The sequence below is a fragment of the Sciurus vulgaris genome (assembly GCF_902686455.1).
Source record: "Sciurus vulgaris genome assembly, chromosome: 8".
In the NCBI taxonomy this organism is placed as follows: domain Eukaryota; kingdom Metazoa; phylum Chordata; class Mammalia; order Rodentia; family Sciuridae; genus Sciurus; species Sciurus vulgaris.
The window spans coordinates 11,731,222-11,745,676 of record NC_136468.1 but is presented as its reverse complement, the minus strand read 5'-3'; the positions used below and the strand labels follow the sequence as shown (position 1 = coordinate 11,745,676).

Below are 14,455 nucleotides of genomic sequence, written 5' to 3'. Positions count from 1 at the left end.
AAGGTAGATGACCAAAAACTTGCTATTTGTTTGGATTTGGCTAGCACTAGATACACTAACTGTGATAACTGTTATTTCATCTTAAAGTGTGAAATTATATATTTTTAATTTAGGATATGAGGAAAAATATAACTTAATGAATTTTGTTTTATAGTTGGACTATTTGAGGCCCAAAGAAGAAAAAGAAAATGTTTAAAAAAGTGTTTGGTCTGAATGTTTTTTCCTCCTCAAAATTAGTATGCTGAAACCTAACCGCAGACATCATGGTGTCAAAATGTGGGTCTGGGGAGGTGAGCTGCTCATGAGTCCTCATGGGATTACGGCCCTTCTAAAAGAAGGGAGCTCAGCTGTTCGGTGCATGTGAACACACAGCGAGGAGGAGCCATCCCTGAGCCAGGGCTGGGCCCTCACCAGAAACTGAATCCGCCAGCACCTTGATCTTGGACTTTCTAGCCTCCATAACTGTAAGAAATAAATTTCTGCTTGTAAACCATAGAGTTTATGGAATTTTGTGATAGCAGCCAAATGGACTAAGACAAAAAGCGAGAAAATCGATCCAGATAAAGTGAGTTTACAGCAGTTTGTTTGGAAATGCTGTGTGGAAGGCTGAAATTTTAAGTAGGGCTTTAAAAGAGACACTTAAACAAACATGTTTTTGGCAGAGAAGAGGGAGTTCAATCGTGGAGAAAAGAGGAGTGGAAGTCCGGCTGGAAAACAACAGATGAAGCAGTTTTCCCCAGTCCCGAAAGGGACATTCAGAGGACCCACCCAGAAGTTTACGGATTAGGCCCAGACCAAGGACTAGCCAGGAGAAGATGATGGAAAGCCTTCTGAAAATCCCGGAGCTGGGGGTGGCCAGCAGACTCCTCCTTATTTGAAAGAGAATATGACCTAAAAATAGGTTGAACAGTACTTCTCTAGTGTGTGCACAGAGATGCAAGCCAGTTAATGGAAGGCACATCACAGCCACTGAGTGCCCAGGCTGGCAGGGAAGACAGAAAGACACCACACCATCCACACAGTTACGGCCCTGTTTGTTTTCCACTTGGTGAAGGTCTCACCAGAACAATTTTATAAGCCATCATTAGTTCCCTGGTGAGTCCAAAAACTTCAGCTGCTACAAGGCAACAGCGAAAAAGGGTAAACGATAATACTAGAGAAATGTACTTTCACTGCCCCTCCCATTTAATGACCAAGTAAAGGTAACCTGTTTCTAACCAAATTGTGCTGGGACAGCTGCACCTTACAGGTTTCTTCCTGAGTGCCTAATCCATTTCCTATTTTTATTCCTGACACCCTAACTAACCACTCATGTCCCCCTGAAACGCTAAACCACCCTGATTTCCGCGGCTCCACACTTTCTAGGTCTCTCGCTTCTTTTCCTGCAAGGTCCTCCCTGCACTCGGTGGTCCGCCATTGCTCTTTTCACTTGGTACCTTGGTAAAGAATGTGGTGAGTCCTCCCCAGGATTTTAAGAGGATTCTCAAAAGGTGAGTGTCTCCAGGTCAGATCACATAACCCTTTGAGGCAATTCTACTAGGTCCCAAAGACAGATTCACCTCTTCACATCCCAGAACCACTGGCCATCTTCCCATTTTGATCCGTTCTCACTTCCTCTCTCCCGTAGGGCAGCACCAGTACGCAGCCCCGGCCACAGCCTGGGCACCGGACCCCCGCCTCCTCCCATTTCTACAGTGAAGACTTTGCAGCGAAGACACGCCCCGGTGAACCCCAGCCCCAGCTCTCTTCATGCTCCGTTTACTTCTGAACTCACCATTTCTTTCTGGGTGTCTTCTAAATCAGTCAATTGGCCTCACTTCCCCCTAATCATTCCATCCTCCAGTGCTACCAGAAGAAATTACCTAAAATGCCTGTCAAACACCATTCTGATGAGATGCTTAGTAGCTGGCCTTCACCTTCAATACACAGACCATCTTCCAGACCATGCGAACAAGCCCCTGCTGCTTGGGCCTGCCTCCGCTGCTCCTCCGTGGTGCCCCACGTCAGCAGTTCGCGGCTCACCAAATGTGACATGTTCTCTAAGGTCACCAGGGCTTGGCACATCAGAGTACTCCCACATTAAGTATCTACTCCTTTCTTTGCCTAACTCCCTAGGCATGAATTTAGATGTCGTCTCCCCTGAGAAACTACCCGCGGATCTCTAGCACCCACCCCAGCCAGCGCTCTCTGCAGCCATCCCCCAGCACCGTGTTTCCTACAGCATATTTCTGAATTTCATATCATTTTCCTGTCTCTTCCACGAAAGCATGAGCTGGAGAAAGGAGGCAGAGACGCTTATTTCCGTACTTCAAGCGTCTGCAGCGTCTGTTACACAATAGGTGCTATGGGTGTTTAGATGTAAGTATTTAAGGTGGTGAGTCAGCAAAGCCAAACAATACCTAAAAAATAAATATCTGAGTGTTGAGCTGAATTCTCAAAGAAAACTAGTTTGATTAAACATGGCTAAAATCATACAGGGAAAATTTTTATACTAACTTAAAGAGGACACTGAGACCTCTAAAGAGACAAGAAGAATTGTACAACCCTAAAATTTTACTTCTTACTGTCTCATTTCACATTAAAATACATGGTCTTCCTACTAACGCATAGACCAACGTCTACTATGACAGGATAGGTTTTGGTGTTATACTTTTAAAATGCCATGAAGAGGAGGAGGAAAAAGAACCCAGAAGGAGAGGGAGAGGGGAGGAGAGAAGAACAGGCACGGACAAACCTCCCTGGGAGGCTGGGAAAGTCTGGAGAGATGGACAGGGGGATGCAGAGGAAGGGGGTGCCATGTGTGCTCCGGCTGGACCAAGACTGCGGCCCCCGCACAACAGAGCAGGCAACCAAGGGACAGGAGCGCCCGGCAACTGCACTGCTGGCCAGGCCTTCCCAGGGGGGTAGACAGAGCAGCAGTGGGCATGTGCCCTCTGGAGAAGGAAGGCAGGTTGGGAGGCCTGATGCAGAGGCCCACGTCTAGATAAGATGCCTCTTCTAGACAGGCACTGAGTGAGATCCGCTTCATTTGGTTTTCTTTTCTAGAAGTAATTAATTGTAAATATCAATAGAGAATTATGGGATAATTCAATACATGTGTAGAATATGACGAACAAATCAGGGCAGTTAACATTTCCATCTCCTCAAACATTTTTAAAGAGATTATTGATTAATATTAAAGAATTATACCTATTTGAGGGGTTGATGTGGTATTTCAATATATGTACATAATGTGTACTGATCAAATCAGGGTAATTAGCATTTCCCTCTCCTCATTACCTTGTGTTTGGAGCCTGCAAGCATCTGTTCCAGTTATTCATAAAATATATAACAGGTTATCATGAATTAGAGCAATGCCTTCTCTGTGGAAGACCAGAATTTATTACCTCTAAGTAACTGTGTGTGGGTTCCCTTATCCACCCTCCCACCATCCCCCTGCCCCTCATGCTTCCCAGCCCCCAGTAATTGCCATTATACATTCCAGTCAACTTCTTAAAACATCTTCGTGAGAGAAAACTTGTGGTAATTTAAGAAGTGTCTGACTTCTTCCACTTTACACAATGTCTTCCAGGTTTATCCATTTTTCTGTAAATGACAGGATATTATTCTTTTGATGACTGAATAATATTCCATGGTGTCTATGTCCCACATCTGTGTTATCCCTTCTTCCACTGATGGCACCAAGATGGATCCCAGGCATTTGCAACAGTGAATACTGCAGCGACTAAGATGTGTATGTATGTGTCTCTTTGATATCAGCATCAGTTTTTCCTTCCAAGAATTACTATAAATATCTTTGGGTGGATCTCATAAGTGTCTCTGCAAATGCTTATACATAAAATGATCTTTTAACACTTCAACACTGTTTAGACTATCAGTTCTTCCCTGCCACATAATTTACGTTGGAGATTCTACAAGGCCAAGACAATGACAAAATCAGAAGACAGAGGGAAGAATAAAAAAATTAAAAAATGATTATTCCAAAGAAAGGAATTAAAATGAGACAACAAATAGAAGATTTCAGAGTTATCTGGAATTGAGTGCTCTCTGTCCCCTTTCCAAATTACACTGAGATTTGCCTCTGGGCTGCTGTCACTGATGAAACTGCTCAGCAGGGGTATGGATGGGTACACGGACCCAGGACCTGAACTCTCAGTAGAAACATCACACATGCCAAATCTGCATCATGAATATTCAGCTTCTATCAGACTATGAACATAGGCCTATCATATTCACTCCCAGTATTACAAACATATAATGTATAAGAGGGCAGGACTTTGCACCCAGCAAATAATCTGGTGAGAGAAAGCACACGGCAGTAAAACACAACTAAGTTCACAAGAAAGGCATATTTACAACACATGTGAGGTTTGCTCGACTGAGATAAAGACTGACAGAAGTCTGCTCCTTAACACCGGCTCCACGTCCAATCCTGGAATCCTGATTAGGAATCACTGAACAAGGATTGGGGTAATGTAAAAGGCACGCCTTATTAACTCCAGGACATCTCATTTCTTGGTCATAAATCCTATTAACTTGTATTATAAACTGTCATAAAACTTGGAGATAAAAGATAATTTATGCTCGGTGTACAGAAGCTCATGTTTCTGTACTCCTCAGAAGCACAGAACCAGAAAATGAGAAAGCGTGCAGGCGAAACCCCAGCCACCCGCAGTCTGCACGGCCGGCATGATAAACACAGCCCCGAGCGATGCCTGTCTTCTGAGGGAACACGGCCAGCAGGTCACAGAGGCCAGCGATGCCACCGTCAGAGCACCTCCTGTTCTATGAGCTCCCCTGCCCGCGGAAGGCGGTGGTGTCTTTACTAGGAACACATTTTTTGGAGGTAAAAATGAGGAAGGAACAATTATGCATCCTATTTTAAATTCTCTATTTCTACATGGCAGATTGAGCATTTCCTTCAAAGAAAACACATGGTGAGGTTTCCAAACATAGATATTTTGACCTGTAGTAACTGACCTATTCCCAAATACAATGCACAAATGTATATGCTAAAAGCCACACGTATTTATATAGATGCAGAGCTATACTTTCGTGTCCTGTTTTAAAATCCAACTTACAATGGACAAAAATAAATCACAAAAAGGGGATCAAAGGAGAACACAGACTTTAGACTGGAACACAGCACACAGATTTCAGTGAATGCTGGTAGATAAAGAGCTCGGTCCCAAAAGCCTAACACAACTCTGATCAATGAACAATCATTACTTATTTATACATTCTAGTCACATGAGAGTCTCACATGTAGACTCTCCAAAAGAAGCAGAGAACATCACAGATCATCACTGAGAAGACTTGAGGGTAAGATCAAGAGAAGGACAGTTTAGTTCCAGGGTCAATAAGGCAGAATCCACTATAGGTCTCTTGCAGGTTGCAGTGGTAAAATGTTTACAAAACAGTTCCCATAAGAGTACTTAATCCTTCTGCTAGTATCTTTTATTTCAGACAATTTATAGTTGTAAAGAAAATTTTAGAAAGCACTTTTCTCTGACCTAACATTCATGATAATTAACAATGATATTGACTTTTACCATTTTAATGTATGTTAACAAATCCCAATGATAATTTCATGTAATCTGTTTATAAAATAAAGATTATTGTTATAGGAAGGAAGACTTTTTGTAGTTTAGAAAAATTCATGGGCTGGGGAGATAGCTCAGTTGGTAGAGTGCTTGCCTTGTAAGCACAAGGCCCTGGGTTCAATCCCCAGCACTGCAGAAAAAAAAAGAAAAATTAATAAAGTCATTTTTCTTTAATCTAGAGGGACTGTAATAAGGTGGAATGTATGTTTAAAGTGAACCCAAGTTTTATCTTATTTGAAAATGGTGTAGGAAAAAATTGTACATGTGTGTATGCATGTGTATGCATACTAAGTGTACATATATTTATATACATACATTCACATACACACACCAAATGGCCACTCAGTTACACATTGCTCATGGAAAATTGCCAGCCTATGGGCTGTGACTTGTTTTGAGAGCTTCTCATTTGTTTTTAAGTCCATTAACCCATAAAAGAGGAAACGTAGTGGTGTGGAAAAGGCGTTGAGGCAAAAGCCTTCATGGTGTGACTCTTACCTGTCCTGCTTTCCTCACGGTGTTGCTATGAAGTTCAAGTGAGCTCCTGCGTGTAAAAACATCAAAATAGCTCCCTACTCAACAGTGAGATGTTAGTGTAAATTTTTCAAATAATTTTAAGAATTTTTAATGTCATTCTTTGGCACTGAACACATCACACTGTCTTAATCCTTGCTGCACAATCTTTAAAATGGTTTCAGTTTAAGTTTGTCATGTTCCTTCTGCCTTTCCTGACTGTGATTATGATTCCCCAAAACAATGAACAGCATCCCGGGGACCACTTATTCTGAATACCCCCAAATGTGCACACTACCTTATGTGTATGCGCACTCTAGTGTGTGTACAGTAGCTAGCACGTTCAGTGTGAAGCCACATGGAGGAAACACTAGCAGAGCTGGCCCAGTCCCAGGGGTGCAAGTCCCAGGTAAGGATATACAACGCTGGGGCAGCATCATTTTAATGTACATTTTAATGGAATTTTGCTATCAATCACATTTCAGAAACAAACAAGGAAATTGCTTAAATATATGCCGAGTCACATAAGACCTATTCGCATCTTCAATCCCCAACACAATCATTTTGGTTTGCATGACTACTTGTCTTGTCATTCCCTTACTAAAAGTGATGGGAAAGCAGAGCTGGGAAAGCAGATCTCCTGAGAAGAGAACCCTTGATCCTTAGGTGGTCCAGGAAAGTACTAAACAAAATGTCCTAAGTTCTTGAAGCCCCCAGCAAAACGGGCTAAGAGTCTGCTCAGGAGCTTGGCTAAAGCAAATGTAAACTGCCCTTGGACATACTTTAACCCATGCCTCCCATAATTCCCTGGGGGAAAGTTTCAAAATCACAGGGCAAAGGAGCTGTTTAGTGGTAATGTTTTAAGAGCCTTAAAAACAAGCATATAATAAAGCAGAATTGTATTAGGAACAAGAAGCCGGATGGAGGAGTTTAGCAACAAATCCATGAAATGGGCTGAGGCAGAAGAGAGAAGCAGAACACAGAGGAGATGAAGTTCTTCAGCATGCAGCCTGCAGAGATCGGGATGCAGAAAGTATGAATGGGAAATTCTGAGATATACAGAATACGATACGAAGATCTTATATACATTCAATGGGAATGCAAGCAGTTGCAGAAAAAGGGGAGAGAGAACAGGGCGCTGTTGGAAAATGAAACGGCTGGCAGCTTTCCAAAAGTGATGACAGCCAGCAGCAGGAAGATGGAGGAAGTCTGACGAATCCCAAGATGAATGCATCAGAAAGTCCACCATCACAGCAGAGTGAAGATGCAGAACCCCAAAGCAATGGAGATACATCAAGTAGAGAAGTCATGTTTTAGATGCGACTCTATCAGTTAATATTCCAATTACAAAAAATAAAAATAAATCAATTAAATAAATTTTAAAAAGAAAACATTTACTGAGACTCAGCTGAGAACCACATAAAGATGACTGTTAAAAAAAAAATAATTGTACCTCATTTTGAATTAGTAATCTGTTAACCAGAGTATCTACAGAGACAAGTTAGGGTTGATTATCTATCATACCATCAATTCCATACAACATAATAAGGCTCACTGCTTCACAATGATAGAAAGTTTCCAACCTCTGAAATTGTCATGAAACAGGGGCACTGAACCAATATAAATGCAGTAAGAATACAAGAAGCATGTCCACTAATTGAAATCTTTCAATGACTTCCCATAACCTGTAACCAAACAAGTTCACACTCTATTGTGTAGAATTAAAGGTTTTCACCATCAGCGCCCACACTAGCTTTCTAGTTTTATCTTCTGGCATTTTCTCTACTGAAGCCCATATGATAGCTGTACACAATCACCTCCAGATCCTACCACATGCCTGCACCACCTTTCCTTACTGGCAGCTCCTGGCTTGAATGTGTCTCTCATTTTCTCCCAAAGCAAACATCTACTCATCCATGGAGATTCTGTTGAAATGTAAAATCTGTAGAATTATGTTCCAAGAAAATAAAGGTTTTGTCTGTTTTTGATGATTTCTTACCCCTAGAAGGAGCTTGTCAAATAGAAGGTATTGGATAAATTTTGTGGCACTAACTGAGTAAATAAATCATGTGTGCCTGTGTAAAGCTACACCATGCCCAAATTATTTGTTCTCTCATCATCTTTCTGCACTAATCTCTTAACATGGCATTACTGCTATAGTTGGGATCTTCAGAGTCCCCCACAGATCCATGTGGTAAAGGCTTGGGCCTCAGGGAGGTACTAAGGGGAAGTGGGACTAGGGAGGGCTTGGTCATTAGGCATGATCTCAAAGGGTAATGGGAACTGCCTCTTTCTTCTTTTCTCTTTTCATGACCTGGCCATGAGGTGAGTGTTTTTATCCCACTACATTCTCCCACCCTGATGATCTGCCACAGACCCACAGCAACAGAGCAGAGCCAGTGGTCACAACCTGAAACCTCCAAGACTGTGAGCCAGTTACGCCTTTCCTCCTTATAACTTGATTACCTCAGTCATTTGTCATAGTAACAGAAAGCTAACACAGCTATGAATACATTTTTATAAATGTCTCCTGCACTAGACAGGAACTAGACATCAGAGACCAAGTGGGACTACTAGTCCAACTGCAGTGGGCGCTGTATAACTGCTAAGTAATGGGGGCGTACAGAGTTGGAAATCTGAATTCCCCAGCTTCTCTTCCACATTTTTCTAGGAAGCACTGAAGCCAGGTAATGTAAAGAGCGGGGGTGGGGGGGGGGTAAAACTTGCTACACAATGCTCAGTGCACATTTGATCAACTATCTTAAGTTATCTGTATACTACAGATGACAGCAAGTCGTTGGGGGTAGAAGTAAAAGTATACATAGTACAATAACAAGAAGCAAAAATAAGAACTATCCACTATCTTCTTCAAAATGTTGCTGATTAAATTTTTTGTGCTACAGATTGAACCCAGGGCACTTAACATATCCCCAGTTCTTTTTTGTTTAGTTTTGTTTTTTATTTTGACACAGGGTTTCACTAAGTTGTTGAACACTGGCTTTGAATTTGCAATCCTCCTGCCTCAGCCTCCCAAGCCAGGTGTGTACTGCCACGCTCAACTGCTGATTAATTTTTTTAACTGAAATATACCAATAAACTTTATAAAATTTGTTTATTTAATAAGACATCTATGCACTACACTGATAGAAATTTTCCTGATTCTTACCATGGGTTAAGAATGACATCATCATTAAAAATTTACTTTAAGAAGTAAAATTAATAATCAGGCAACTTAGGAGTAGTAAAAGCTAAACATTTGCTTTTAAGTGCTTAACAAAATCAAATCCAGTTTCCAATTATAAGGACAACACTCAAAATATATGAGAATTCCATTTGATATATTTGCCAAGTCTTGTGTTCCCTTGTGTTGAGGGTTTTCTCAAGTGTCATTCACATTCAGCTGCTCATAATGCAAACATGCTAAATTTAATTCTTACTCATTTAATTAAAAGTTACAAGATTTTCTTTTTCTTCTGGCTGCAATAAAATGTCAACTTTGAGACTTCTCTGCCTTTGTGCTACTCAGGGACTTGGGGCAGTAAAGGAAAGCAACTGCAAACAAGCAAAGAGTCCATGACTTCAGAGCTAGAAGACACGTGAGGCCAGAGTTCTTCGCATCCTGTAGAATGTCATGATTGCTTTTCACTTACCGGCTGAAGAAGGTAGATGAGAGACTCCTCTTGGATCATGATAATTGGCAGAGGCATGATGTGAGTGGCTTGGAACAGGGTGTTCACAGACGCCATGATCTGGTCAAAACGTCCAGCGAGGCCTCCCAGTGTCACGATCACGTCCACCTAGGTAAGCAGTGGAATGGACGTCACATGTTTAAAGAATTTAAATAACCAAGGAGCGTTAAACTCTAGAATAGAGCTTTCAATACTTCGCTACTTGTTCAGATGAAAGAATTAACAGGCAAACCAGAGCTCACATAACTGGAAAGTGGCAGAGTCAGCTATCAAGAACAGCTCTGGACAACAAACCCAAAGTCCTTCCCATCTGCTATTCACCTAGAGAACTAGCTCACTCTCCCCTGAACAATCCATTTGTGCATTCCTTTCATGTGGGTGTCTGTGATTTAGCACAATCTAAAGTAATGTTTTATTTTCCTTTTTAGGGGGGTGGGAATGGAAGGTTTGAGAGAGTTAGGGACTGAACCCAGGGCCTGGAGCTTGCTAGGCAAGTACGCTATCATAAGCTATACTCTTGGCTCCAAACTGGAATACTAATCAAGAAAGAGGAAGGATGGAAGAACTTCATTAAAATATCTTAGGAAAACTTTACACAGTATAGAAACTGAGAATAATAATTATTCTACCTGGTATAAAATAAAATTTGATTAAAAACAAGGAGTATTTGGGTTTTCAGCTTTGAAAGAGTACATTAAAGAAAAAACTTGGATAAGATGAGGTCCAATAAAGATGGCATGATTTTAGAAGAACAAACCCAATGCACCAATGAAACCCCAATGCTCAATTACTGGGGAATAAATGATGTATTAGCTCCAGAATCCGAAGGCTCTGGGGTTGATTGGTTTGCTCTCTAATTTAGTTAAGTTTTTGTTTGTTTGTTTGTTCGTTCAATGGTAATAGCTCTTATAACTTGATAGTGCCTAGCACACCAAGAGTTTGATGAATTAATAAATGAAGAGAGTGCAACAAAAGACTCACTAGCTGAGGAAGCATCAGAGTCACTACCACACTGTGGGAATAGTGAATCAGAATGGGATTAACAGAAACATTAAAAGTAAAATACATGATAGCACCATGAAACGTGGAATGGATTTCTTATTTCTGACCTTACCAGAGAGTAAGGGAGAATGGGAATTATTACTTTGGGTAAGAAGCTTCATGTCAAAGTGAGACTATTTGAATACAGGCAATCACACATCTGTAGGAGTACTATCATCTTTAGAGAGACTCTTCTACCACTCCAAGAGTTAGGTTTGGGGCCCCCAAAGGATCAAGTGCCCTTGGAAGCATGTATTACTCTGAATAATAGGTAAAGACAGGGACATCTGCTAGTCTTCCGAGCAAAGAGGTAACTTATGATCAGACCTGCCAAACGCTTCTGTCTGGGGTATTAAATTTGGTAGTAGTGTCTCATGTTCTCCGAGGAGGCCTTACTGGGAAGCCTTCTCCAATACAGTTGGGAAGGGCCCAGAACCACACATGAACTCAGGAAAATTAGAGAATGTGCTTTAAATTGAAGAGAAATGAAACAAAAGAAGTTGTCCAAGAAATATGGAGACAGTTTTAAGGCTCCAATGAAAAGAATATTGGCATAGTCGTATCCACATAATCCTAAATTCACATCAGAAGCAAGGCCTGATAGAAGTTTATTCACTATGCAGATTCTGGAATCCCTTTGTCAGGTTCTCAATTTTTTATTTCTACACTCTGGGCCTTGAGGGATCCCATGACCTTTAAGGCTGAAATTTAACTCCCATCTTCTGCAACAGGATATATCATGATGAATAAGCAATGTCTGTAAATCAGTCACCGGATTTTTCAAAAGAAAGTAGCAGCAAGATTACTTCTCATCACTACTCATATTCCCTACAGGAAGTATTTAGCAAGATTGATTAAAAACATTAGTGGAGCCACGCAAGCTGCAGACGGGGCTGGGGAGGGGCCGCACCCACCTTCCTGCTGATGTCCAGTCTCAGCGGCAGGTGGGACAGGGGATTCACAGAGATGGGGGAGGAGGACAGACACCACCTCTGCATATTGTGACAGGTTTTTACAAAGCGAGATTGCCATCTCTGAGACAGTAATGGCTTTGGGACAGGGCCTTCCAAGGAAAACACGCCACTGTGGATGGCTAGGGTACCTTTTCTAGGTGAAGCCAAAGCTTTTCTTTTATTTTAGCATTGATTTCCAATGTGCCCAGTCATGCTTTGTTATACCCTTTGATATTCTTGTGTGTCTCTCCTTGCAGAGGAGGCCCAAGAATCAGACACGGGCACCACTTTTGCAGGAGAGTACCCGACAGGTATTAACTGAGCTCCCCTAAGCACGGAAAACAACACTGAAGACAAATAACCAGAGAGGCAAGAAGCTAATTATTAATTAGGCTGTGTAAACATCATCTAATTCCTTCAAAACACCTCCCCGCTTGGCAAGGAGTCAACGTTTTTTTAAAAAGTCAACATGTCACATTTATTACCTCATACACACATTTGATGAACTCATAAGTTTCATTTATAAGCTAATGGACAAATTGGAAAAACCCAACAAATACTTCATGATTATTTATCATGTGCTAGGAAATATCCTAAACCCTCGGGATACATTAGTAAGAAAGCAAAAGTCCCTTCCTTCATGGGGTCAACAGTCAAATGGAGGACAACACACGATCCTAAAAATAAAAAACAGGCACATTCGTTAGAATGTGGACAAGGTGGTAGATGCTGCAGGAGCGTGATACACAGGGAGTCAGAAAACACTGGTGGAGAGGGTGCTGCAGTTTGGAACAGGGGACAGGCTGCATTGAAATGGCATGAAAGTGGCAGCAAGGACTCCAAAGAGGTTGAGGGACATAAGCACAGAGGGACCCAGGGGCCAGGTGCGTGAGGAGGTGCTTCAAAGAACACACAAGAGGCAGGGAGAAGTTACCTGGCCCCAGGCACTTTCAGAAAGCTATAGGAGGCCAGCTGCAACTGAACAAGGGATTTGCAGCAAGTAAGGCAAATCAGGAAAACGTGAGTGCTCGACTTGCGTGAGTCTCTCCTGAATTTCAAGAGCGCTAAGTGCTCACTTAACATGTACCTGGACGTCCACCAGCGACCTCACGGTTGACCTGTTCTTCCCCACTTCCTGCTGCTCTCATACGGCTTCAAAGTCATCCTGGACCTACTTCCTTCCACATCTTTATCTGTTCTCTCAAGAAATTCCAACAGCTGCATTTCTGAGATGTACGCAGAATGTCTACTTCTCACCACCCACGACCTCACCACAACCGTGATCAGGACACTGAACCATGACAGGGTATGTGAGCTGCGTGTGTATTTCACAGGGTTGTCACGACAGCCACCACCAGCTTCTTCTTCTGCTTCTGCCTTGGCTTACTCACAAAGGAGTCTCAATGGAGTTTCAAAAACAATCCTGTTAAATGTGAACACAACATTCTTCTGCTCAAAACCCTTAATGGTTTTCCAATTTTTCTTTCTTCTTCCTTTTTTTTTTTTTTTTTTGGTTGTTTTTTTCCTGGTACTGAGGATTGAACCCAGGGGTGCTTAATAACTACTGAGTCACACCCCCAGCCCTTTTTATTTTTTAATTTTGAGATGGGGGTCTCACTAAGTTGCTTAGGGCCTCGCTAAGTTGCTGAGGCAGGTCTTGAACTTTCGATCCTCCTACCTCAACCTCCTGAGCTGCTGGAATTACATGCATGTGCTACTGTACAAAGCAGTTTTCCAAGTTTCACTAGGATCTACAAAACCCTGCAGGATTTGGTATCCAGTTCCCTCTCTGACCTTAGCTTTTATTTTGTTTTTCTTCCTCTTCTCTGGTCCAGCCATATTTTCATCTCTTCTAGTTCTTGAACACACCAGTCCTGCGTACTTCAAGGACTTTGCACTTGCTTTCTGTCTGGAATGCAATATCCCCAAATATTCCCTTGACTGGCTTCTTTACTTCCTTCATTGATCTTCTATCTAAAAATTCTCCCTCCTCCATGCCAATAGTACATATTCCCATTTCCAACCTGTAGATTTTCTTCCTGGCACCCGATGTTAAAAATCTAACACCATGCCAGATATCTTATTTATTAAGCTTATTCTATTGTCATCCCAATTAGATGATAAGTAACATGAAGGAAAAGGTTTCTTACCTCCAGGACCTTGAGTGAAGCATGGTATGTAATAGGTGACCAATTAATGTGTGTTGGATAAAGGAATGAGTGAACTGAGGGCTGGAGAGCACGGCCAGGGGACCCAAGTGCTGGGGAGCACGAAGCAGTGTTGAAGTCGGGGCACAGGAGATGGGGAAAGAGGGTTTATAAATCTTAATAAGGACAAGGTCAAGAATGTGCATAAAATTGAGTAACTGAAGTAAAGAGGTAAACAAGATAACCGAGGGAGGCAAGTAAGGAAACCGGAAGTAGGTGGATCAGAAGATCCATTTGAATGTACACAGAACTTACCATGAATGAAGACAGCATTGAGAAAAGTGCTGGTGACTTAGAAGTCAGCCTCACACGCAGGAGGCAGGTGGCCAAGACTATAGCAGTGAGGACTCCAGTATGAGCAATACGGATGAAATAACCTGACAACCTGAGATCCAGACTTGGGAGCTTTTCGGGGGAGAAGAATGGAATAGAACAGCAGTGTCCAAAGG

At 42.0% G+C, this 14,455-nt stretch overlaps 1 protein-coding gene across 3 annotated transcripts in view; it reads right to left on the bottom strand.

Moving 5' to 3' along the window:
- TPK1 (thiamin pyrophosphokinase 1) overlaps positions 1-14,455 on the bottom strand; it is a 309,296-nt gene that overhangs the window by 29,516 nt on the left and 265,325 nt on the right. For 2 of the 3 annotated variants that reach the window (XM_079151091.1, XM_079151093.1), the window contains exon 6: positions 9,767-9,913. The exons of the other annotated variant lie outside the window; for it this stretch is intronic. In XM_079151091.1, coding sequence (XP_079007217.1) covers positions 9,767-9,913 — 147 coding nt within the window. The remainder of the gene's footprint in view (positions 1-9,766; positions 9,914-14,455) is intronic. 3 annotated transcript variants of the gene reach the window in all.